The sequence below is a fragment of the Solea solea genome, chromosome 15 (genome assembly GCF_958295425.1).
Source record: "Solea solea chromosome 15, fSolSol10.1, whole genome shotgun sequence".
In the NCBI taxonomy this organism is placed as follows: Eukaryota; Metazoa; Chordata; class Actinopteri; order Pleuronectiformes; family Soleidae; genus Solea; species Solea solea.
The window spans coordinates 17,806,186-17,829,282 of NC_081148.1; the positions used below are offsets into that span (position 1 = coordinate 17,806,186).

At 39.6% G+C, this 23,097-nt stretch overlaps 1 protein-coding gene across 1 annotated transcript; it reads right to left on the reverse strand.

Annotated features, from left to right (window-relative positions):
- Nucleotides 1-37: 37 nt before the first annotated feature.
- lrrc1 (leucine rich repeat containing 1) lies at nucleotides 38-22,414 on the reverse strand. The gene is made up of 14 exons (XM_058651400.1): nucleotides 21,797-22,414; nucleotides 13,571-13,688; nucleotides 12,986-13,064; nucleotides 10,591-10,680; nucleotides 7,772-7,828; nucleotides 7,579-7,642; nucleotides 6,576-6,650; nucleotides 5,922-6,066; nucleotides 5,437-5,555; nucleotides 4,948-5,031; nucleotides 3,467-3,582; nucleotides 2,838-3,010; nucleotides 1,436-1,578; nucleotides 38-506 (listed from the first exon to the last, which is right to left on the reverse strand). The coding sequence occupies exons 1-14, from the start codon at nucleotides 21,953-21,955 to the stop codon at nucleotides 348-350; spliced, it is 1,581 nt and encodes a 526-aa protein (XP_058507383.1). The 5' UTR covers nucleotides 21,956-22,414; the 3' UTR covers nucleotides 38-347.
- Between the last annotated feature and the right edge of the window lie 683 nt (nucleotides 22,415-23,097).

Sequence of the window (23,097 nt, forward strand, 5' to 3'; positions counted from 1 at the left end):
TACCTAATGTATATTTATTTAAAAAGAGGCTTTTTGAAAAAAAAAAAAAAAAAAATTTAATCTTTAAAATATCTTTTAAAAGAAGCGTCTTTGTGCAGATTATTGCTGTGGACATTAATTGAAAAGAGGAAGGCACAGCGGCCGGGTAGAACGGAGTCAAACGCGCGTTTACACAGGGCTGGACATGGAGCAAGGTTACAGGCGTCCCAGGGTTTAATTGGAGGGGGGGTAGGCCACACCAGGGTTTGTAGGTAAAAGAAAAAAATGGGGGCTGCAGGGGCTGTGCAGGGCGACACGGTGAGACACAGGAGGTAAAAAAAAAACCAAACAGATCTCTGAGGTAAAGGTCACACAGACGTTGTCACTCCATCTGCAGCGTTATTGACCTCATTTTTGTTGGAGTCCAGGCCTTTGGCAGCATTCAGGTCATTGCGGAGGTTCTCGGCCGCCTTCTTCATCGTTTTCAGCTCACCGGGGTGAGGCGTGGCTCGCCGCAGTAGAGTTCCCTGTGTGGAGGGAAGAAAAACAATTTTGCTCTGCTCAGAATGCACACATGTAGCCTCAGTCTCAGAAAAATGTTACAGCAAATACCTTCGTTATACCTCATTCCGACTGGTCAAACAACCTGCTTAATGCCAGATTTTAAACCGTTTTTGTTTGGTTTTTTTCAGTGGAGATTTTTAATGACTATGCAATACATGTTTTCATCAGCTTTGGCAACGATCGGCTAATTCTTCTGTATCTGCTCCGTTTGCATCATTACGGCAACAACACACACTCATCTTCCGTCCATTAGCATAGCCGTTACATTCTAAAACTCTGGAATGTCAATCATCAGATCATTGAAATGATTTAAAGAGACACCACCACTGACGGTTCTTTTGTTTTCGGCACATCTGTGATGTCACAATTCACACTCCTTCAAATCCTAGGTTTAGTGTGAAAGAGGCGTTAGCAACAAGTTGCCTAATATTTACAACCACATCCAGGAGAACAACAAAATGTCAAAGGTCAAGTGTGTAATATTTTATAAAGAGGGTTTGTTGGCTACTAGCCATAAGAATGTTTGCTTCAAAATAATGTAATAAGGCAAGGACCTTGCTCTATAGAGGCCACCATATTTCTACAGCAAGCCTGAAGTGACAAAATAAATCAAATAAAAATAAACTAACCATGTTTTGCATTTTGAAGTGGAAGCTTTCTACACAGAATGATATCTTTTCTAGTATGTGAATGCTAGGAAGGGTTAAGTGGTGGAGTCCTTCACCTCGACCCTCATGGGGAGGATAAAGCAGTAGATGAGTGAGTGAGTGAGTGAGTAATAATAATGATAATGACAAAGTAGTTAACAAAAAAGACCTTCAGACGTGTCCTTTGACAGCTGTGTTACATTGTTTTGCTTTCATTGCTGTGCCCTTGAGCTCGCTGCTCTCACCTTTTCATCATCCTCCTCATCATCATCATCATCCAGGAAGTGGATGGCACTGATCCTGTTCACGGCTTTGTTGTCCCACGTGTCATCTGCCATGTCATTTACCAGGCTCTCCAGGGCTCCAAATCGGGCAAGTTTATCAGAACCTGGGAAAAAAAGCCAACACCATTTGTATGAAAATGCCTGCAGGAAAGTGCTTAGAATGACATTAGGTGAGTTACAGCAGGTTAACATCAATAAAGTGGTTGTGACTGTTTCTCAACAATCTGCCAAGTCAAGAAATAAAAGCTGTCACAGAGCCCGGCGCTTGTGAGAGAAACTGCCAGATCACAGTTTCAAATCCCGGCTTAGTCACAGGCTTACAGCGACACAATCTTCCCTGCCCCCAACTTCAGTTTCAGCCTCCACTTGTCTTACATCTGCATCTCTCCCACAGGAGAGACGCCCTGTCACAAAAAATGTATGAATAAATGTGTCATTTCTTTTAAAAAAAGGGAAAAACAAACATCTTTTCAAATGCAAAAAATAGCAAATTTTAGCAAATTCAAAATACGCCACGTATTTATGAGCAAGTCAGTGGACGACAGCAATAAATAAATATGAAAAAAACCTGCAGCTAAGCGTTGTAACAGGCAGCGATAGAGCCAGCCGCATGTCTACACCCAGTGGGCGAGCTTTTACTGGCAACAGGCCAGATTCTGCTAAGCCTCTTTAGTCGTCCAATCCACTGCATTTCTGAAAAACATAACCAAGGAGGGCCCTAAGGGACAGGAGGGGGGCCTGATGTATCACAGGCTCTGTGATCCCTTACAGGACCTCATAACCGGCAGATACTGCGAAGAAGGATCAGAGGGCGCGGAACACACTGTGCCTCTCTGAGCAGATCATGTGATGATGTCACCAAAACTGCAGGGCACTACATACATAAGAGATGATAATGAATAATAGTGAAGTGTCCCATTTGAGCATGGGGGCAATGATGATGATGATGAAAGAAATACAGGTCGAGAACACATGTATAGGCTACAACCATACTATGTTTTAATTCCAGCTCCATATTTAGAGCTAATATGCATCAATATTAACACAGCTAAAGGCACATATCCCATGTCCATTCAGTTACATGAGGTATACCCTTGCCAGGGAAAAGAGAAAGCAGATTTTCTTCTCAGCAGTTGTTTGCTTAGTTTAAAAAAATAAAAAGAACTGCTAAGCAGCAGCAAGAATTCCTGTTCTTCGACAACAAAAGGCGAAACAAGTTTAAAACTGAGTGACAGTCAAGTTACGGTCGATGAGAATCGATCACATAGTGAATGCAGGTATCTGCGTCTTCATTTCTGCCAATTCAGACCAAAAACACTGCCCCAGAGTGGACGGAGCCTGCAGGTTTTCCTTGTAGGTTTACCTTTGTTGTCGGCCTCAAATGGCTGCTGAGGCAGCAGCACACAGGTGAGCACCTTCTCGCCCGTCTCGGGATCCTCATCGGTCTGAAAGGTGAGGAGAGGCTGCGACTGGTTTTCGGACAACCACAAAGCTTTCAGCCGCAGTGTGGTCAGTGACATCGGTAAGTGTGTGAGCCTAAAAGAGGGACATGTATCACTCAATGACTCATATCATACATGCCGACTGTTATATAAAGAAACCTCAAGATAACCTGAATGTTTGTATTTTCTTATCTTCACAACACTTCATGTCATGTCTTGCGTTAGGGGTGAGAAACTCGTTTTGTTGTTATGAGGAAGGGAAACAGTGCCCTGACACAGGTGTACTAGTCTGTGTGTGTATTTGTATTTATATCTTTGTGAGGTCCAAAAAACTTACAAACCTATCTTTGTGGGGACATCTTTGTCTGGGCCTCTTCAGGATTAAGAAATGGTTTTAGGTTTACCGTTAGAAGTGACTTTAGGTCACAGTAGGGGGGTTAGGGACTTAGTTGTGATGGTTAAGGGGATGGGGAATGCTAAGATAAGTGAGGACATGTGTTTTACTGATTAGTTGGTTTGAACTTGTCTGTCCACCTCCTGCATACGGTACCTATTTCCAGAGACGTCGAACACATGCAGCTCTGTGGCCTGGGACAGCTCTGACGGTATCCTCGTCAGCCTGTTCTCTCGTACACAGAAGACATTCAACCCGCTGCAGCCACCGATCTATGTCACAGAGGAAACACTGTGGTTAGGCTGCATGTCAGTCACAGACACAAACTTATACAGACTATACAGACATCAAAAGGAGATCCCAGGGGGATTTTTCCATGGATAATGGAAGTATAATTAAGTAAAAATGAATGTCTATACATTTTGACACTAGCAGAGGGTTCTAAAATTAGGAATATTTAGTCCTGGTGGCCAGACGAAGCAAAGACTTGATGGGCAGGAGGAGTCCAGCAGTGTCACACAAAAGGAGCAGGTTAATGTCATCATTTACACAAATTAAATATAAGCAATAAACAGAGGAAGGTCCAGAGGAAGACCAAAGAGAAGGTTTATGGATGTAGTGAAAGAGGACATGAAGTTAGCTGGTGTGAGAGAGATGGATACAGAAAACAGGGTGAGATGGAGGAGGTTGATTCGCTGTGGCGACCCCTGAAGGGAGTAGCCGAAAGGAAAAGAAGAAGAAGAAGAAATATCAGCAATAAACAAAGCTAAAGGTCTTAAATCACCAAGTCAAAAATAGGAAACAAAACTAAACTAAATCAGCAAACAACAGGGTCAATAAAACTGAGCCAATGGTTAAGTATCACAGCAAAGCACACATCAATACATGGGCCATGGTTACACTAAGATTGTTAAGAGACAGTGCAGTCTTTGCATCAGTAGACACAGGAGCCATTGTACAAGGTCTAAAGAAGCCTTTCTGATGAAGCCTTCTAGCAGGCGTGGCATCACTTAAACAGACAAGAGGTTAGAGACTCGCGTCACACACACACACACACACACACACACAAAACAAAACAGAGACACTCAGTCAGAGCTGAGCGCACCCAGAGGAGCGAGCAGTGAAAAAACAGAGAGACCAGAAAAGCACAACAAGGAGCATTGTTGGTCCAGTACATGAATGAACTTAAGATAGACAATAAAAAAAAACATCTCAAATTCACTGTTGCATTAAAGAAGAACTGCAGACAAATGACAACATATCAGTCAATGTATTAATAACAGGCATTAGCAAAATTGACGTTTGTAAGAACAATCATTTAGAAGAGGGAGAAGTGCAGTTCCTGTCTAACATCGGCACTGTTGACATGATAATGACGATGATGACGAAGATCAATAATTTCTCTTAACTTTGACACTTGCACCACCTCCAGGCAACAAGTGTTACAGCTCATGATTTATAGATCTGTGTTCAATGCAGCATATGTTCGATTTGGTTCTGGGAATTTCAACCTTAAACTTCGCATTGTGCATATCTACTGGTGTTAAAGAAAGCCCCCTCAGTTTTCTTATCCACAACGTTTCATTCTCACATTTTGGGTCAATGGACAATCAAATTTTATAAAAAATAAAGCTTACCTCTTTAGGCAGAGACATTAGCTGGTTTCTGTCACAATTGAAGTTGGAAAGACGCTTCAATCTCCCAATAGTCCTTGGTAAACTCTAATGATGAATAAAACATTACAGTTAGAGAGATTATTTGCTGGCCAAAAACCAAATAAACCTATTAACAGTCTGTCATTTTTAGAAGAACGTGTTGCAGTTGTCCCATTGGTCAAATTATCCATAAAATGATGACATTCTAAACAAATATAACTAAACTGCTAAACTATACCATTAAGAATACCTCAAACTGATAAAATGGTTGTTAAGAAATAATACACATTTGAAAACATGGTTGGTGAATGAGTTCATTTGGATACATGGTGGTTAAATTCTCCAAAGAGCCACGTCCACTTATTCTCACTCAAAATATTTCCAAATGTCAATTTAAACAGATGCAGTAGATGCAGCAGCACACACAGTACAGCATGTGCCTTGGAGTAGATAATAGAGATAAAAACAAACCTGTAGATGGTTCTCTGTGAGCACAAGTTCAGTTAGACTTTCACAGTAGCCAATGCTCTCTGGAAGATAAGTTAGTTTATTCTGGTCAGCTTTCAGGATAGAAAGTTTCCGTAGTTTTCCTGCAGGGTAGGAAAAATATATGTTAGACGTCTAGGATAACGTGAAAAATGTATTGTGTTGGTTAAAATTCTATTATGTTTTATTGGGTTGTTTTCAGTTTATTTTACAGGAAAGTGAGTTTGATCTCTTTTACACAAATGATTAAATGGAGTTTAAACAGTTCACCTCCTAAGGGATGTAGTGTTACATGACTGTGTTTACCACATTCAGGGCATGCAGCTTCTTAGGTTTCATTTGAAAAGGGAATAACAATATTTTCCCATTTGTAAGAAATAACCTTTTTAAATAATCCTGTAAAACATTTTTAAGATATGCATGCAAGAAATAATCATGGTAATAAGGGCAATGTGATAATTCACGTTTACCAATGCTATCAGGTAGAGCATCGATGAAGTTCTGGGACACCATCAGGTCAGTTAGTGCCAGGAGACATCCCAGTTCCTCGGGAAGGTGCCCCAGTTTGTTTTCCGACACATCCAGACACACCAGGCTTTTCATACTGCCCATCTCCTGAGGTTCACAGCAGAGACGTGTGGTAAACAAACACTTGTGTTACAGCAATATGACAACAAATACATGAGGGGACTCAGTGCTGTCTATGCATTTAATATCAAGGACAGACACATGGCACACAGAACATATTATTTGGCATAACATGTGAAACATTTGCATTCCATCTAAAAACAAGACCAATATTTACATTTATATTGAGGGTGATGGGCTTATATGGACCCTTACATGGCTTTATCCACTGTGCAGAGCTGCTGCTATGTGTTACATAGGGTTTGCCTTTGAAAAACTTTGCAAAATTAAAAAAAAAAAATGCTGATTTTAAATGCTAATTAAATTGGATGGTTTTTTAGTCAGTATTTTCTGATTGTATTATTTAACAAATATATGTTCTTTGTTCAAACACAAATTATTATACAGCAATAAAAATGACTACATGAAAGAGTGATATTATATTTACTATAAAGACAATACAAGAGCATATATATGAAAGAAGAAGTATAGCTTACTGCAGGTACTTCAGCCAACTGGTTTCCATCCAGCCATAAGTCCTTCAAGCTGACAAGACAGCCTATTGACTCCGGCTACGTGGGAGGGAAGAGGGAATGCAGCAAGTGAGAGAGCCAGGAAAATGGAACAGAGACGACAAAAGAAGACAAAGCAAACAATATTAGTGACTATTTATTCTATTTTATCTACATTTAATCCAAACTCCTGGTGTGAAAACACAGCCAGGTGCAGAACACTGGAAGTACAAGCCCTGAAAGATGAACAGAAATGCATGAAGATAAAAACCTGCAAGTCTCAGATTGGAAGGATGTTCATAATGAACTGATTACCCATTAACCATTAATTAAACAGATTGTTTAAAACTGGCATCTCAGACTGACGTCTGTTCATGAGAATATCGCTGAACAGGTGCACAGAATCATGAAGTGTGCGATGCCGTGTAAATCCTCATCATGTGCTATTGTTTCTGCTCCTGTTCAACTTTCCAACTGGTATTTTGTTCATTGTGTCACAAACATTTATCCATAGTAAATTTTTGGTCAATAAAAACTTGACAGCTGTCTTCAAGATGACGTTACGGTTGTTGTGGCCCTTCGGCAAAATATTAATTATCACAGCTGAGTATAAAACATTCAAAAAGGCAAATCCCTGAGTTCATTGTACACTAAACTGGAGGAAGGAACACACAGAATGAAGTAAAGCAAGTTAAAATTAAAAGCCATTTCTTTGCAGTCTAGCTGCGCCTGATCTGAGGGTAAATCATTCACCATCAGAGTGAGACGGCTCACGTAAGATTACAACTTAAAACCACAGCTCAAAGCAGATGGTCATCCTCCCATCTGCGTGATAAGAGGTGAAAGCTGTTCTCGAGGGATGCTAATCTATTTGGACATGCCAAGTACAAGGAAATAGGAAAAAGTTTTGTTCTGCTCCGACTGTGACTGTCATTCTACTGGGAAAAAAAACAAGTAAACCAGTATCCAGAGAAATACAAACACTTACCAGACAATATAGTTCATTATTTCCGAGGTCGAGCTCTTCAAGTTTATGAAGCAACGATAGTGACCTGTGGTTGACATATGAAAGGAATGGAAACAACTTATTACCCTCTGTTAACCAGGTAAACAAATGTACTATAAAGACTCTCCTTTATATGTACAAATAGTTAACTTAATGCAGTTAGCTAAATACTTACTCTGGAAGGAATGTGAGCAGATTTTCTCTGAGTTCTAATGAGATCAAGTTGGAAAGGCTGTAATAACAGGCAAAAAGAAAGATCATTATTGTGAAAAGAAAAGAAAAAAAGCATCTGAAAATGCCATGAAAACACAAACTGTAGTTTATTTACAACTTCTACTGATGCACAATGTTCCACAATGTCTAATAAAACAAAACGTTTTATTGAGAGATAAATATGGCTGCACAGTGTCTGATTACGCTCAGATATCTGAGAACAGGAAGTACTTTAGAGGTGTGTCAGCCTTATCAAGGCCTTTAAACTTCAGCAGCATAAACAACTGCTGGTTTAAATGAAGAGCAAAACGTGCTCAATGGCTACCATGGACCAAAGTACAGTGCAGTGCTGCTTGTGAATGCTCCGTGCCGTACATGTTACCAAGTATAGGGAGATGTTTATGGCAACAGCCATTAAGTACAGCACAAAGTCCACGTTGTTAATCAGAACCCAAAATTGAATAACGTCTTTCTTGGGCCGTAACCAACAAATCACATTATCATCATGACTCGTCTCTAAAGCCTTTACTGGAGTTTCTAAACCTTGCAGGTATCTTAGTGTATCAAACTATCTGGACTTCAATACCAATTCCTGAACCATACCTTTTGTTAAATTTCTAAATACCTTCATCCATTAAACAAGCGCCAGCCTCTCAAAACACAACACAGACAGACAGAGACACAGACACAGACACAGACACACACGTTAAGCCCCATCTTCCTCCTCTCGTTTGAGGTACGGGGCCCATCTCTGGCAGTAAATTCCTGCTCGCCTCAAGACAGCAAATCATGAGCACTGTTACATCGAAGGCAAACAGCATGCGGCATGCTTATTGGCTCACTGACTCTGATCAGATTAACTCCTTGGGTACCAAGATTTGACATCGAAGGACACATTTTCAATGAGAGGACACAGAGGAAGTTCGATACCACAGACGTGTATGTCAGCGTCTTTATCTTGTACACGACCAGCTCGAAAGATTGGCTGACAGTGTTTTCGAGACTCGTCTGTCTACTAGTCTGATCATAGTGGTCACCTGAAAGATGTAAACAATCTCCAAACAGCATCAAGTGTCTCATGTTTCTGTAGATGCCCCCTTTTTCCTGTTCCGACAGAAAACACTGCCATCTCAGGAAATCATCATGAAATGATGTAAATGAACCCCTTGGACATTCATCTTATCTCTGTCTAAAGACAACATGTTGCTCCAACTGCATCATGGCTTTCATTACCTTCTCGAGATAGCGAGCAGGCTTCAAGTCACAGATTACGCAAGGAAGAAAAAAACACATATGCGAGGCACATGCCGTACCGCGGAGGAATGGGTGTGAGATCTCTTGAACTTTGAGTGACTTGTTTGGTCGTAAAAACTGTATATGCCATCAAAATAATGTAAAGCAGTCACATGCACAGTCCCAGCCCTCATCCACTGCATGCTCGGTTTGTAGTCATATGAGAAACATTATTATAAGTCAACCACTTAGTCTCCAAAATGACAAGTAAGCATAGTTCTAATTGAATAAGTTTTTTTGGAAGGACATTGCAATAAACTATGTACATTAATAAGAAGCAGATGGTTTTCAAGACAGCAGACAACACACAAATTATTAAGGATATTTACAAAGCAATATTCAGTTTAACGAAACCAAGAATTTTAATGTCAGTTTGATTTTATAGTTATTATTTGAAGGTTTTAAAGACTGTTTAGTTCTACAATCAACAAACAGAGAAAATATCTGGAACACGACAAAGCTTCAGCACACAACACGGCTACAAAATTAAATTGCATGGAGTTAAATCAAAAAATGCACAGGGTGTCTTGAATAAAATATATCTATCATAGTGTTATTTTAGATTCAGCAGTCCTGACTTGTGAACACGATAAAAAAAATTCCACCATGCATGTATTATCTCTGTGAGGTTAAGCAATAGTACTTAATTTATGGCCCCACAGCAAGCCGAGACAAATGTCTGTTTAGTTTAGCTCCAACTATTTCAGCACTCACTGTATCTAATGGTTAAAATATGCCATCCACACCACAACCAATAACCATTGGAAGCATCAGAGGGAGTGTCCCTGTCGTAATCAATAATCAAGTGCTATCAAACTCTTGGTTGTAAACATTTTATATTATGTTTACAAAAAAACTACTTAAGGAAGGTGTAAAAAAAAAAAAAGGTGTCTGATCAGGAAACATTTTATATTATATGACTTCTATCAGCTATGAAGAAATGCTGTCTTAGTAAAGTATATGTTTAGCTTTTACTCAGACACTGTTGCTATTAAAACAACTACAAATAATTATGTATTTTTATAGCATTCAGTCAAATTTATTTATTTTCTCAACAAACCACAAACACAGTGTGTGACAAAAGTCATTATTCTAGTGTGCCTGCAATTATTTCCCATATCTCTTGTATTTCTTATCGGAACAACGTTCAGTTCGGCACTGCACACGTATTAAGAGCCCTTAATAAATCACCTGCCAAGGTTGAAGACTGTCAAGAGACCCGCTGGACAAATATGCAATTAACAGACAGACATTCCTTGCATTTTTAGGTAGATGAATCTCACGATATAAGTGCCTAAAGAGGTGTCAAAAGGACATTTATACATATCATAAGAACAATTAAATTACAGTTTGTTCAGATTAACACAGACTACCAACGAGGGTGTATTAAACCTTTAAATGTTGCTTCTGGTAATAAAGCTCTGTGTAAAGAGGACATTAAGACATCATGCTGAGGACAAATGTGACCAAAACAATGCGTGCACTTACTTTCCAATGTTTTCTGGAAGAACTTGCAATGAAATATCATTGATGGAAAGACACGTTAGATTCCGCAGCTCTGGAAAGGTCTCGGGTAACCTGTTATGAGGAAAACACAGCATGTGAGACACCAGCACAGAATTCTAAAAAAAAAAAAAGAGAGAGAAACAATGTATTTGACTAATATTTAAGTAATATGTTCAACATTAATGATGCAGATCATTACTGATTATTAGGAAAACATAGAGACCATGTGGCATTATGTCCACTGAAAAGATGAGCTATATTTAAGCTGACATTTTGGCTTAAACGTATAGTTTTGATGTTAAAACTGACTGTACAATAAAAATGACATGCTGCATTTACTCATGTCCTCTATAAGCTCAGTTTTCTCTGTCAAGCAATAAAATACACATTGATTTTTGCCACAAACTATAATCGCATTCATTTGGCATCTATCGATCATGTTTCTCTCACTCTGAGGAAAAGCAACCATATCCCGACCAGTGTCTTCCCACTGGTTGTTTCAAGACAAAACTTTTCTTTTGTGCTCACATTATCCCCGTAGCACAGTGGGCTGGCCAGACTACTTGGGTGCAAGTTGTGGTCACACTTTGATCCATCACGGCAACAACAAAAGAGTGCTTACAGCCTTTGAGCTCCTCTTATCTCCATTTTAGTGAAAGCCACACGCGAAAATGTCTTTCACAAGCTTACATAAATGTGGGCGAGACAACAACAAAAACAGACCACGTCTGCCCAGTATTCATCCCCAGAAACAATTATTGGAACAAATGTGAGCCAGCGATCAAGACAGCCATCAACAAGTATTAATAACAGACTACACATCACCTGCAGCCTGCTCACAAGTATGGAGCTCCGTGTGAACTAACACTTGTTGACATAAACACAATGTCTACCACTGAAATTCTGCTGTCAGCGTTTGTATGTAAATAGAAGACAAATTAATTCAAATCTAAATCTTACATGGGAAAAAATACAGGTGTGGCTTTAAATAACCTCATTAATCTATGACAAAGCAAAATGACAGCACATTCCTGCTAATCCCCAGCTGTAACTAGACCTTTACTATAAAACTGTTAGAGCGGAGAGAGTGGAAAATTAGATAACTAGTGTGGGAAAAAGTGTGTTTTGTTTGTATGCGTGTGTGTGTGTGTGTGTGTGTGTGAGAGAGAGATAGAGAGCGAGAGAGAGCATGTGTGCACTTAAAAAGTATTGAACAGCAACAATGCCTTTTCTAACGCTATTTATTGCTGCCTACTGAACTAGCAATGTGTTTGTGCCCCTGCTGGGATGCAAATTAGTCTGACCCACACACAAACAAATACAATCTATAGACACAAGCTGCAATTTGTGAAGAGACTGTATGAGTGTACATAGTGGGAGGAATAACAGAAGGTGACCCTTAAACCAAACTTAGTCAAAATTGTAAACATGAAACCATCTAATCAATACATTTTTTTTTTTTATTAATTTTCATAAAAAATATTCTTTTAATCTGGATAATTTGGTCTTTTTTATTTAGCGGGAGGTCAAACAGTATAGGAAAACGGTTATGGAAATGAATAAATCAGAAAAATATGGTTTTATTTTTAAAGAGACCACAATTAAAGTCCCTGTAAAGACATAAAAACATCCCTTCTGACTGTGTCACCAAATGTTTAAAAATGATGTTTCAGATCATGTAAACATCAGCTTCACTCTCTGCTCTGAGACGGTGTGGGCGTAGCCGTCGCTACTATTCTGGTCTTCCTGCTCAAGTGGGGACCAGAGTCCGCGAACGTCGCAGTTTCGTCAGCGTTTGTACGGAGTAATTTAACATAAAAACGATCCGATAACATGTAGAGAAGCGACAATTTTCACCATTTTGGTGGTAGTTCAACGACCTATTGCACATAAACGGAGGCAGTTTAGCAGAAGTCCTCCACCCTCTCTCTCTTCCTCTTCCTCGTTGTCAGCAGCACCTGCAGCCTCACAGCAGGAGTCTGCTCCTCTTTCTGGTCTTCTCTACTTAGATAAAGTGTCAGAGGTTTTCTGTGTGTTTTTACAGCCAGACAGCAGTGCAGGAGACCACGGTTAAAGGTGCTGAGAGTTTTTATATCCACACTATGTTTGAGGAGGAGTTATGCTAATTATGGCTCCTGTGCGTTCTTGAAAAGACTACTGGAGAGAAACTTCTTTCAGTTTCCACTGATTGATAATTTTTTATGCTACATGTATAATTTTTTATATTACATATGTTTTCAGCCACTATTTTCTAACATATACAATGTGAAGAAACGAAATGCTGAATTTGCTATTGAGGATCTTTAAGTAATAAGTATGACTCATAATTAGTGTTCCTTTCTGAAAAGTAAAAAAGCAACATAAACTGTGGGAGTACCTTGTTAATGGATTTCCACTGAAATCTGCCACTTGGAGGGCTTTGCAGTATGAAATGCTCTCTGGAATTTCCATAATATCTGAATAACAGAAAACAGAAATTACTTTTTAATGACTTTTGCATTTTGCAATGATATTTGAACATTCAAATATAGATGCACAACACAATATGCAAGTTGTCATCCAATACATGCCAAAATAATACATTTAAAATGCATGACAGGAAAAACAGCGAAAAAAAATCAAACGTACAACAATTTTATCAGGGCTCAAAACAAACAGGACAGTGTAATGATGAATGTTTGTAGTTTATTTTGATTCTCATTTGATTTCCTTTTCAACCAGATATAGAAACCTCACCAGTGGTGCTAAAGGAATTTTGAGTTTATATCGACAACTTGAAAGATTCAGACTAATGCAAACCAGGGATTTTCCATCCTCATTTGTTGCATAAGCTTCACTAATGAGGAGTAAATCTGTCAGCGCCGTTCATTGGTGAATTTAGTGCTGGCTTTCTCAACTGTAAAGGAATATTCTCACAGATTAGAACACAGCACCTGGTATATCATTCGTTTGCTTTTCTTACCATTTCGAGAGATGTCCAGTTCTACGAGCTGCATGAAGTTGGCTACTTCTGGTGGAAGTCTCTGGATCTCGTTGTCACTCAGGCCAAGTTTTCTTAGCTTCACCAGCTGGAAAAATGGCTGAAACAAGGGAAAGATATTGATACAAATTAGGTCTTTAAGTCACAACCACATCTCAAACAATGTTTGACTTGTCTTTTTACAATAACATGCACCTTGTTTAGATTCTCAAAAAGTCCACTCGTTTGTTTGCTTAGAATCAGGAGAAACAATAATACCATTTGGATAGCAAGCAGCCAAAATGACAGTAGAGGACTGAGGGAATTGACTCAAAAGAAAGACAGAGGTTTAAGGAGTCCTAATTCTTTTATTTTAAAGATACATTCAGACTGACTTGGAGCTTTTTTTTTTACCTCTGGCTTTTTTCAGTTGGATATGTCAGTAGTAATAAACCTAGCAGCAGAATCCACATTTATTGACAGGAGCTAGTTTGTTCATCTACTTTTAACGGCTCCATTTGTGCTGCAGCATTTTAAATAGGAGCAAACATCTCTGGGGGCCTATTGAATTAGCAGACAAACACTGCCTGTTTCAGCAGGAAGCAATTTCTCAAAGACTACAACAAACAGGACCAACCACTCATAGAACTGAACTGATCACATGCCGCAAGGTAGAAGTACAAATGTCCACCTTTGTTGTCGGTTTCTAAAAAATTGAATATCCAGTTGGCACAGTTGTCTAAGGCAAGGGCAAAAGCAAATTATGACAGGCACATACTTGACGCCCATGACAAGAGCAGGCAAAGCCTTGCTTGTATGGTGGCAAAGCAGGTAGCTAACAGTGCTGCTTCAGCTTCCCCTACAGTTTTGGCATAAACAGAACAGAAAAACATTACCTTTGGCCTTTATATTTCTTCTGCTTTATTTTCCCCTACTGGCCATAAAGAGTCATCATTTAATGCAAACACTGAGGATGACTATAGAAATGTAGTGTTTTGATCTGTGTATGTCATATGCTGCAAACAAGTGTGTTGTATGCTTCTGCTTTCCTATACTTTTATGAAAAACATGTCATTGTAAGTGACAGCAATCCAAGCCTTAACATCTCACAGGGGAACACTTCACTCATTAACAGGTGAAATAACAACAGAAAACTAGACCTGTGTAGTTCCTTTTTTTAGTATGACCTCACTGTGCTGGAGCTGCATACAGTTTAGTGAAGATTAAACTTAACCGCAGAAAGAGCTTACCTACTCTCAGCTATGTGTACCGTACACAAATCATTCATAATCCTTGCATTACTGTTAAAGCCACATAAATGTTTTGAATTGTTTAGTACTTTTATTTTGTGGTATTTGGTCATATTTAAGACTTTACATTCGTATTACTTTTCAGTCGTTACACACTAACGTCAGTTAGTGTATACTCCAAGTTTTTTCAAATCGGTGAATGAAACACGCAAATAATAAAATAAGCCAATACACATAAGATAAAATAAGATACCCACAACAATAAAATGGTAAGTTTAGATGAATTATATTTCTGTTATCAAGCTAACAGGGGGCGTATCGCCACCGAGTGTAGCGGAGGAGTCAACAAATGAATTCCCCACTGACTAGCTGGACTTAACTGTGCATGGAAATGTACTGACTGTCTCACTTTGCATAGATCGCCTACACTGATGACCTGAACTAGTGTCAGTGAAGTTTTCTTTTTTTTTTTTCTTTCTTTTTTTGTGTTCAGGCAACAAATGCACATACAGACTACATTTTAATAATGTGTGCACAATAAATAAAGCCCAAGAGTCCAAAAGTCAAACTCCACCCTATTACAAAATGCACTTGTCATTCCAAGGACTTAAGACAGTTCAAACAAACTCTAATCCATCATTTCATCAAGCAAACAAACCTCTGTTCTTACAAGTAATGACTGAACTTTCACAAATGAACCACCTTAATTTCACTTTTACATTTCACTTACGAAGGAAAAACCATACTGTAAAGCGAGGAATTGAAAAGATTTTATATTAAAGTAATTTTCACCTTCTGATTCCTAATCGTTTTTTTTTTCTTCCAGAACATAGGTAGGCCTGCACACAGTTTCTTTTATTATCTTGCTGTCTCAGTGTAGACACAGTGTAGAAAAAGGTTTGCATGTTTGCTATAGAAACAGCTTGTCATTATTTTAAGTGGATGAGAGAATATTTGAACACCATTTGTTTTCATTGAGTTCATTGAAAAGAAATCCACAATCCTGTCACATTTAAACATAGGCCTTTTACCCTCAATAACAAATGTGCTGTTTGATTGCGAGCTCACTGTGTGCAAAGTGTCAAATACATTGCATTCCTAGAATTTAAACCCATATCGAATCGCTTTTTACCATTTTTCAGACATGCGGCCATCACTGTCATCATCTTTCTTAAGCCTACTGGTCAAAAAACCCACTAACACCCACTAACATCTGCTTTTTTTCTGCAGTGGTAAGGAATACAATCAACATTCACTCCCAAAGGACTGCAACAGACACAGACAACTATGAATGAAGGAACATGTTAGTTTCTTCCTCTACTACTCTATTTTGGTAGTATAGATGCTGACACTAAAACCTATTCCTGTGCAACAATGGTTCAAGCAGCAATCTGAAAATAAGTAGCCGCCAAAGAGTTTTAAAGAACAGCTGATGTAAAAGTGTAACATTGTCACGGGACTCTACTATTGTGTGTTGCATTCCCACTGTCGTAGCAAAGGTTTCTGGTATGTTCAGAAAGGCAAATTCCTGTCAGTGAGAAACAAGTCGATCGCCTTGCAGTGGGATTGCCCGCATTTAAAAAAAAAACTGCTTATACCTGCTAGTTTTGATGTAAAAGCGGAATTTGTGAAATCAAGCCATGCGTTGAACCATTTTTTCCTCACTGCAAATGATCCTCATGTTTCAGACAATTTGGAGCCAGTTCTTAGCTGTTCCATGCTTAATTGTGACTGTAGTTTCTGTTGACAGTCCACAACTCAAAGATTTGTCTCTCTCTTGATGATATCAAGGGAGTCTGCTAGTGTAGACTTGTTAATTTCCAGAAATCTAACCTGATGTGTGACAGATCACGAAAAGAGTGCAAATTCAGGTAAAAGGTTTATTGCGCCAATATGTTTACGACTTTCAGTCTTTCTATTTGAGCTACGCCTCTCTTTTATGACAGTACTCAGAAGCAAACCCGGATACTTTGAAACCCTCAGTATCAGGGACTTAAGAGAAATGTCAATCAAATGTTTTTATCTGGCTCTCTAATGTGCTTGATAACAATAAAGAGAGGTATAGAAAATGTAGAACTTTAGCTTTAGCACAAACTTACTGACAGAAGAGGAAAACTTGTTCTTCTTGTTAGTGTCATAGAGCAACATGCCCCCAACAACCACCCATGTGTGACACACAACAACCAAAAAAAAGGCTGAGTTGAGAATACATTAACCATTTTCTCAGCTCCCAAGTCAATGTTTGAATCTTCAGTTTCACCCTTAGCATTTCGGTAAGAGAGTGCATGGAATACACCTGTGCAAGTTGTCAAGAAAATCTCTTAACATATTCATGTGGCACAAGACACACATGTCTGTGTCCTATTTAAAAAGAAGTTCATTCGTATACTACGTATGCTTAGTTGTGTCCAAATGAAGTTCAACAGGAAGGTTAAATAAAAACAAGGCTAACTTCAACCGTCTCTACCACAGCCACATGTGAAAAACAACTGCTCTACCCTCCATGACAGTTCTTTCTTCCAAAAACATCTTCTAGTCTTAGCTAGTTCAACCACCGGGTTTCTGCTATGGGATTCACACCAACTTTCTTAACCACTTCAAACATATCACCAACCCTGCAGCTTCCTGTCTCAGACCCAATATTACATGTCATTTTGGAAAGACCTGAATGGTGGTAAAGACGACTCAAACTGTTAGTTATGCCTGAACTTTGGCTGCAACCAATTTTGATTTTATTTAAAGATTCATCTGCAGATTGGTTTCTTATTTTATCATTCGATCTACAAAATAAAGCCCATTACAATTTCCCCCACAAGAAAAAAAAATTTCTATCACTGTTTTGCCCAGCAGAACAAAATATCTAGTCAAGTTGAATAAAATGAAAATAAACTGAAGATTTGATTGTTTTCATTCAGAATGATAACTTTCTTGATTTAAATAATCATCCTAGTTTATCAAAAATATTCCTGATGTAAATTTCCTGCAAATTGAGGGGTATTCAGATATCAGACAGCTTGTTTCATTCATTCATTTTTTTCTTCACTGAAAATCCTTTCACCACAGAAGATGTGGCCTCTATACTTGAGAAATAGTTAATGCTGAATCTAAACATGATAAAGGTGTAATGTTTTGCTTTGTCAATGTAAGAAATGTTCTCAGCATACCAGCACAATGCAGATGAAAAGAAACTCAGTCTTAAAGCTTTGCTGGGGATCGGTATACTGTAGACTACATTAATCTTTTACACATTTCAACAGCCTGCTAGTCTTGCTTTCCTAGTCTTCCTCCTCGACAAGTTCAATTCCACGGCTCATAAGTAAACCGATGACTTCTCCTTGCAAACAAGTCACATGAATCTTAAGAAAATCTAAAATAAATTACCTTTACTGTTTGCCAATTCAGTCCACCCCCTCAGAACAAACAAACAAGCAAAAGAGAAATGGGGCTTAGCAAGTAAAACTAAATAATGTAAACCTTTATATCTCTCTGATTTGGTCAGTAGATTTTCTTTGCAAAACTAATGAAGCCATCTCCTCAAATTCAACTTGCCTCATCTTGTTACTGTAAAAACACACCTTTGTGCATGTTTTTATCTGCCTGCCGGAAGAAATGATTGGAGTCTTGTATGTTACTGCAACTAGGCCATGTCACGCCATTGACAATGCAACAATAAATAAAGCAGAACTGGTCAGCGTTTATTCAGTTCACCACCTCCAAGGCAAATGTGATGAAGCGACACAGCGAGCACTGGGGTGAACTGATACAAAAAGGTTTATCCAGTTGGACGTTTCTTGGGCTCACTCAGAAAGGATTGATGACATTATTTACATGCCAGAGAACACAATAAACAGTTCCTCTAGATGGTATGCAAAACCTCCACCCCTATATTCTCAAAACATACTTAGAATATTTTCAAACTGTGCCTAGAGACTGCTGAATTGTCCGACAACTGTATTCACAATAAGAGTACACCTGCTAATCACATCCTAGCAGTCACACGATGGACAGAAAACAACAATGGAGAGTTAACTACGAAACGTCTACTGGTTTGTCAGGTGTGCCGTGTGCCAGAGGTGTAGGTAGAATAATTTTATTGGTCTTGTATGTTTCAATTTAGGTCATCGATTCATTAGAAAACGCTAGCATCAGCATTGCACGAGTGGGGCGACAACAAATCACATAATGCTGTCTTTGTTTTCAGTCAGAATACCTGTTCCTGTCCTTTCTTCTGTGGACAAAGTAAGCAGTGTGACACAACCATGGGAGGTTGCTAACCCTATCTCTGTTTCATCAAATGTCTGTGGGCATGGCAAGCTGTAAATATTTAGTCTGCTGTCTTTTCTTTCCTGTGTGGAAATCACTGTATGCTGCATTCAGATGAAAAACAACTCAGAAAGAAATGCCCTTCGAAAAGTCCTTCAATCCTATCAGCTTTACATGTGACCCGACATGGCTTCAGTTATACGAGGTCAGGACAGTTCCACAAGACCCTAAGTCTTTCCACTTGTCAGAAAAAGCTGTAAGCCCAATAAATTAGCAAAAGTCTTTGAAGCATACAGTGACAATAACTTAACACCATTTTCTCAAGAACTCATCAGAGCGAAACTGAAGGAGCCTTCAATAGTAAAACTGGTTTGGCCACAAAAGTTAAAGGGGATATGTTATAAAATCAAAAAGTCAGTCATTATTTCCCTCACTGTAGCGCTATACACTGTAAGGATATGACAAGACTCCAGGTCAGGATCTTGAGCTTCACATCCGTGAACATATTCACAAAACAAACCCTTCTCACACATGCAAATCTGCCAGTTGATATCCCACTTAATCCAGAGCACTACAGTCACAAGTGAGAAACAGAATAAATCAAAGTAAATTTTAGTTCTTTATAAAAGGTCCAGTGTAAAACATGCAGGAGGGTTTACCAGTAAAAGTTCCATTTGTTACCCCTTAGTGTGATTGCAAAATGTATAATTACTTTAAAATAAAAACTGTGTGGTGTGCGTAGCCTTACAACAAGCTTTTTATGTGCAACTTAGGCAAGGGCCTTGCCTTAGAGGCTGCCATCTTGTGTTGCCATGCAACCCAAATGGACTAACTATGGCTTACAATGGAATCAAAGGCCTCCTTTAGACCTAGCATTAAAATGCGTTTTCTGTGATTGGATTGCAAACGGATAGCGCCTGACCACTTGTAAATACAAGTGTAAATAAAACTGAGGGTGGATTGTTATCCGATCTGCCAAACCACTTTGAGAGGTGGTCGGAGACACATTGTGACCAGATTGAACAGAGGTGTAAATGTGATGTGTCTCTGATGCCTCTCTGCTGAGCGGAGGTACTTGGTGGCTCCAAGTACAGCTAACATGACAGCTGCAACAAAACTGCTTGTCAACGACGACTTCTTCTCCTGCTTCAAAAGCAAAGAGGAGTCCATACAATAGTGCAACTTAATGTGTGGCTATCATTGATGTTGTTGTTGACATAGCAGCACACAGAGGTGATGTAAAGGGGGATGACTGTGATCAGATAATACCAGGTGTAAATGCATGTGGTGAAGCGCTATTCGTTTGCTATATGTACACAGAAAAATGCATTTCAATGCCAGGGGAAAGAGCGACATCATTTCTGGTAGGGCACTGTAGTTTGACACACTTGGGAAAGGAAGGAGTGAGCTGAGGAGTCCTCCGTTAGTTACAATCTGCAGTCCCACCATTACATATCACTAATTGTTGCACCCTGGACACATTGCTGGCAACTGATGGCCATCCATAGCCCTCGTCGGTACATCCTGTGTGCAGCATGAGCTATCAAACTGCAGCGAGCGTTTGTGTGATGAAAGCTGCCGTTTATATGCGTCATCTGCTGGTAAGTAAAGTAATTCCTCTTACACAGGTACAGAATGTACATGATGGTTGAACGTAGTTGATGCAGTTCAACCCAAATGCAAAATAAGGTGGCGTTACATTTAGTCATCACTCTTTGACACAGGCTGACCCTTTTGGCCTTCCATACAGTGACATGCGGTCCCTGAATTTGCACATTTCCTGTTCAAATACAGGTGAGAAATGCGAGGTGCGGTAGCGGCGAGCCTCACCACGGACTGTGCTATCCCTCACACATCGGGTTGATCCATGCGTGCCTGTGTCTGTCTCTCTGTATGTCGCCAATATAATGTTTGCAGACACGTTTATTTTACACCCAGACTTTCATATCATTTTATCTTTAATTAATGTGTGTGACATATTTAGATTTCCTTGCTTGATGATCTTGGAGGATGCAGAGCAAAAGCGCTCTCTTTTTTAGCTAAACATGTACCTTACCTATGTGTGTGCAAAGAATGCTGATGAGATACGAAACATAACCAGTGGTAAATGTGCATGCTGCCAATTGAACAGTGAAGAAGCTACTTTTTTGGGTTCATATATTTGTAAATCTGACTCTAAACGAGCACGGCAAAGCTCCCATACTCGACCTTTAAGTGTGAGCATAATTATCCCTTTAAAGGAGTAAAGGTACAGTTTTGTAAGTGATTTTGTAATATCTTACAATGATTATAAAATGTCAAGTTCAAAGCTGTCTCCATTCAGTCCTGGGTTATTTCTGACTTCAGAGTGGGATCACCTGCCCTAACAGGTTTGACATATAAAAGACGCAATGTCAGGATTTAGCTGTGACATGTGGGACTCAAATAAAAATGTTTTGGGGAAACTAACTCTGACTACCTGTAGCAGTGGGAAGAGTAGCAGGGGAAAAGTTTCCACCTCCACTGTGAACCTGCTTTGCAGATCTTGCATAATTGTCCCCCGAGTCCTCCTCAGAATCTCACGGGATGTCTGATCAGCTCTGTTGGGGAGAGCTCTGTGTCAAAGGCTCTTCAAACCGGAGGGACACGTTCCATGTAACGAAAAATAAGCTGCGGTACACCGCCTGCCTGCCTGCCTGCCTGCCTGCCCGTGAATGTGGGTCTGTTTTCTGCTTACCTTTGGCAAGTCTCGGAGTTGGTTGGCATCCAGCAGCAGCTCCTCCAAACTCCGTCCGTAGCGATAAATCTCATCGGGCACATAGAGCAGGGAGCAGTGGCGTTTATCGATCATCTCGACATGACGGTTGCACCGCCACAGGGGGATACAGTGAAACATCACGGGGGAGGCGGCAATAAATCTCGTACTCGTGCGACAAATAAACAAACAACGGGGAGGAGTGGGAAGGAGGGATGCAACAGATTGCTACGACGGGACAGTCCCGGACTTAATTCACCGTCAAACAACAAGCCGAGCGATACTCACGAGCGACTAAACACCGAAACTCCAGCTGTAAACAACGCTTGCTAACGCTCGTCAGGTCGCGGCGAACATGAGTATTTCTCTCCGTCGTTGTCTCACTTTACTTTGAAGGCACCTGTTTTCTTCTTCTTCTTCTTCTTCTTCTTCCCTGTACTTGGTTCTTTACTTTCCGTCGCTGTTAAAATCACTCCCGTTTAATTTAAAAAGCACAGGCTACATCTCAGTGCACAGGCGGGCAGCATTCTCGTTTTTTCCGTCTCGTCCCGGAGTTAATTTTCTCTCCCGTCCAGTTTCTGACCCGGAACATTCACTCCCTCATTCCAATCCTACGTCACCGTTCCAGGCTGCTCCTCCCTCCGGTCCCTCCTCTGGATTGTCCCGTCCCGCACAGGGCCGCTGTAGTAGTGCACAGAGGACCGGTAACAGCCCCGGGGGGCCTCCAGCTGAGGATGGACACCCCGAGTAAAAACTAACTTTTTAAAATGTAGTAGTGAAATATTGACTGGTCTATATTCTAAATATTACCCAGCAGCATGTTTGATAAGCTTTAAAAAGGCAGTGGTGAAAGATGTCAGATTTACTTTGAAAAATCTCATTTAATATTGTATAGGTTTTTATTACTTGTGTACTTTATTGTGCATAATTTTGAATTACATTAAAAGTCTACATATCTACAGCATTTCTATCTCAAGAGTGTAGAGCATAGTAAGTAAGAACTTTCACACATATACCTGTGTACACTTTTTAGGAACATTTGGTCTCCTGCCCTACAAAGTATTTTCACCCATTTCCTTTATTTAGCTTTACTTTATTCAAAATAGGAATTGACAGAGCAGAATCCCAATCTCGCATAGGGCACCAACATGCATAGGGTCGGCCCTGAATGGATCCAATAATTGTGAAAGTATTATCTAAAATGTTAAAAGAATAACTACTTTAATACTTAATTGGGTAAATTGAAAAATCTGTTGTCATAAGCTTGGATGGAGGTTAATCTA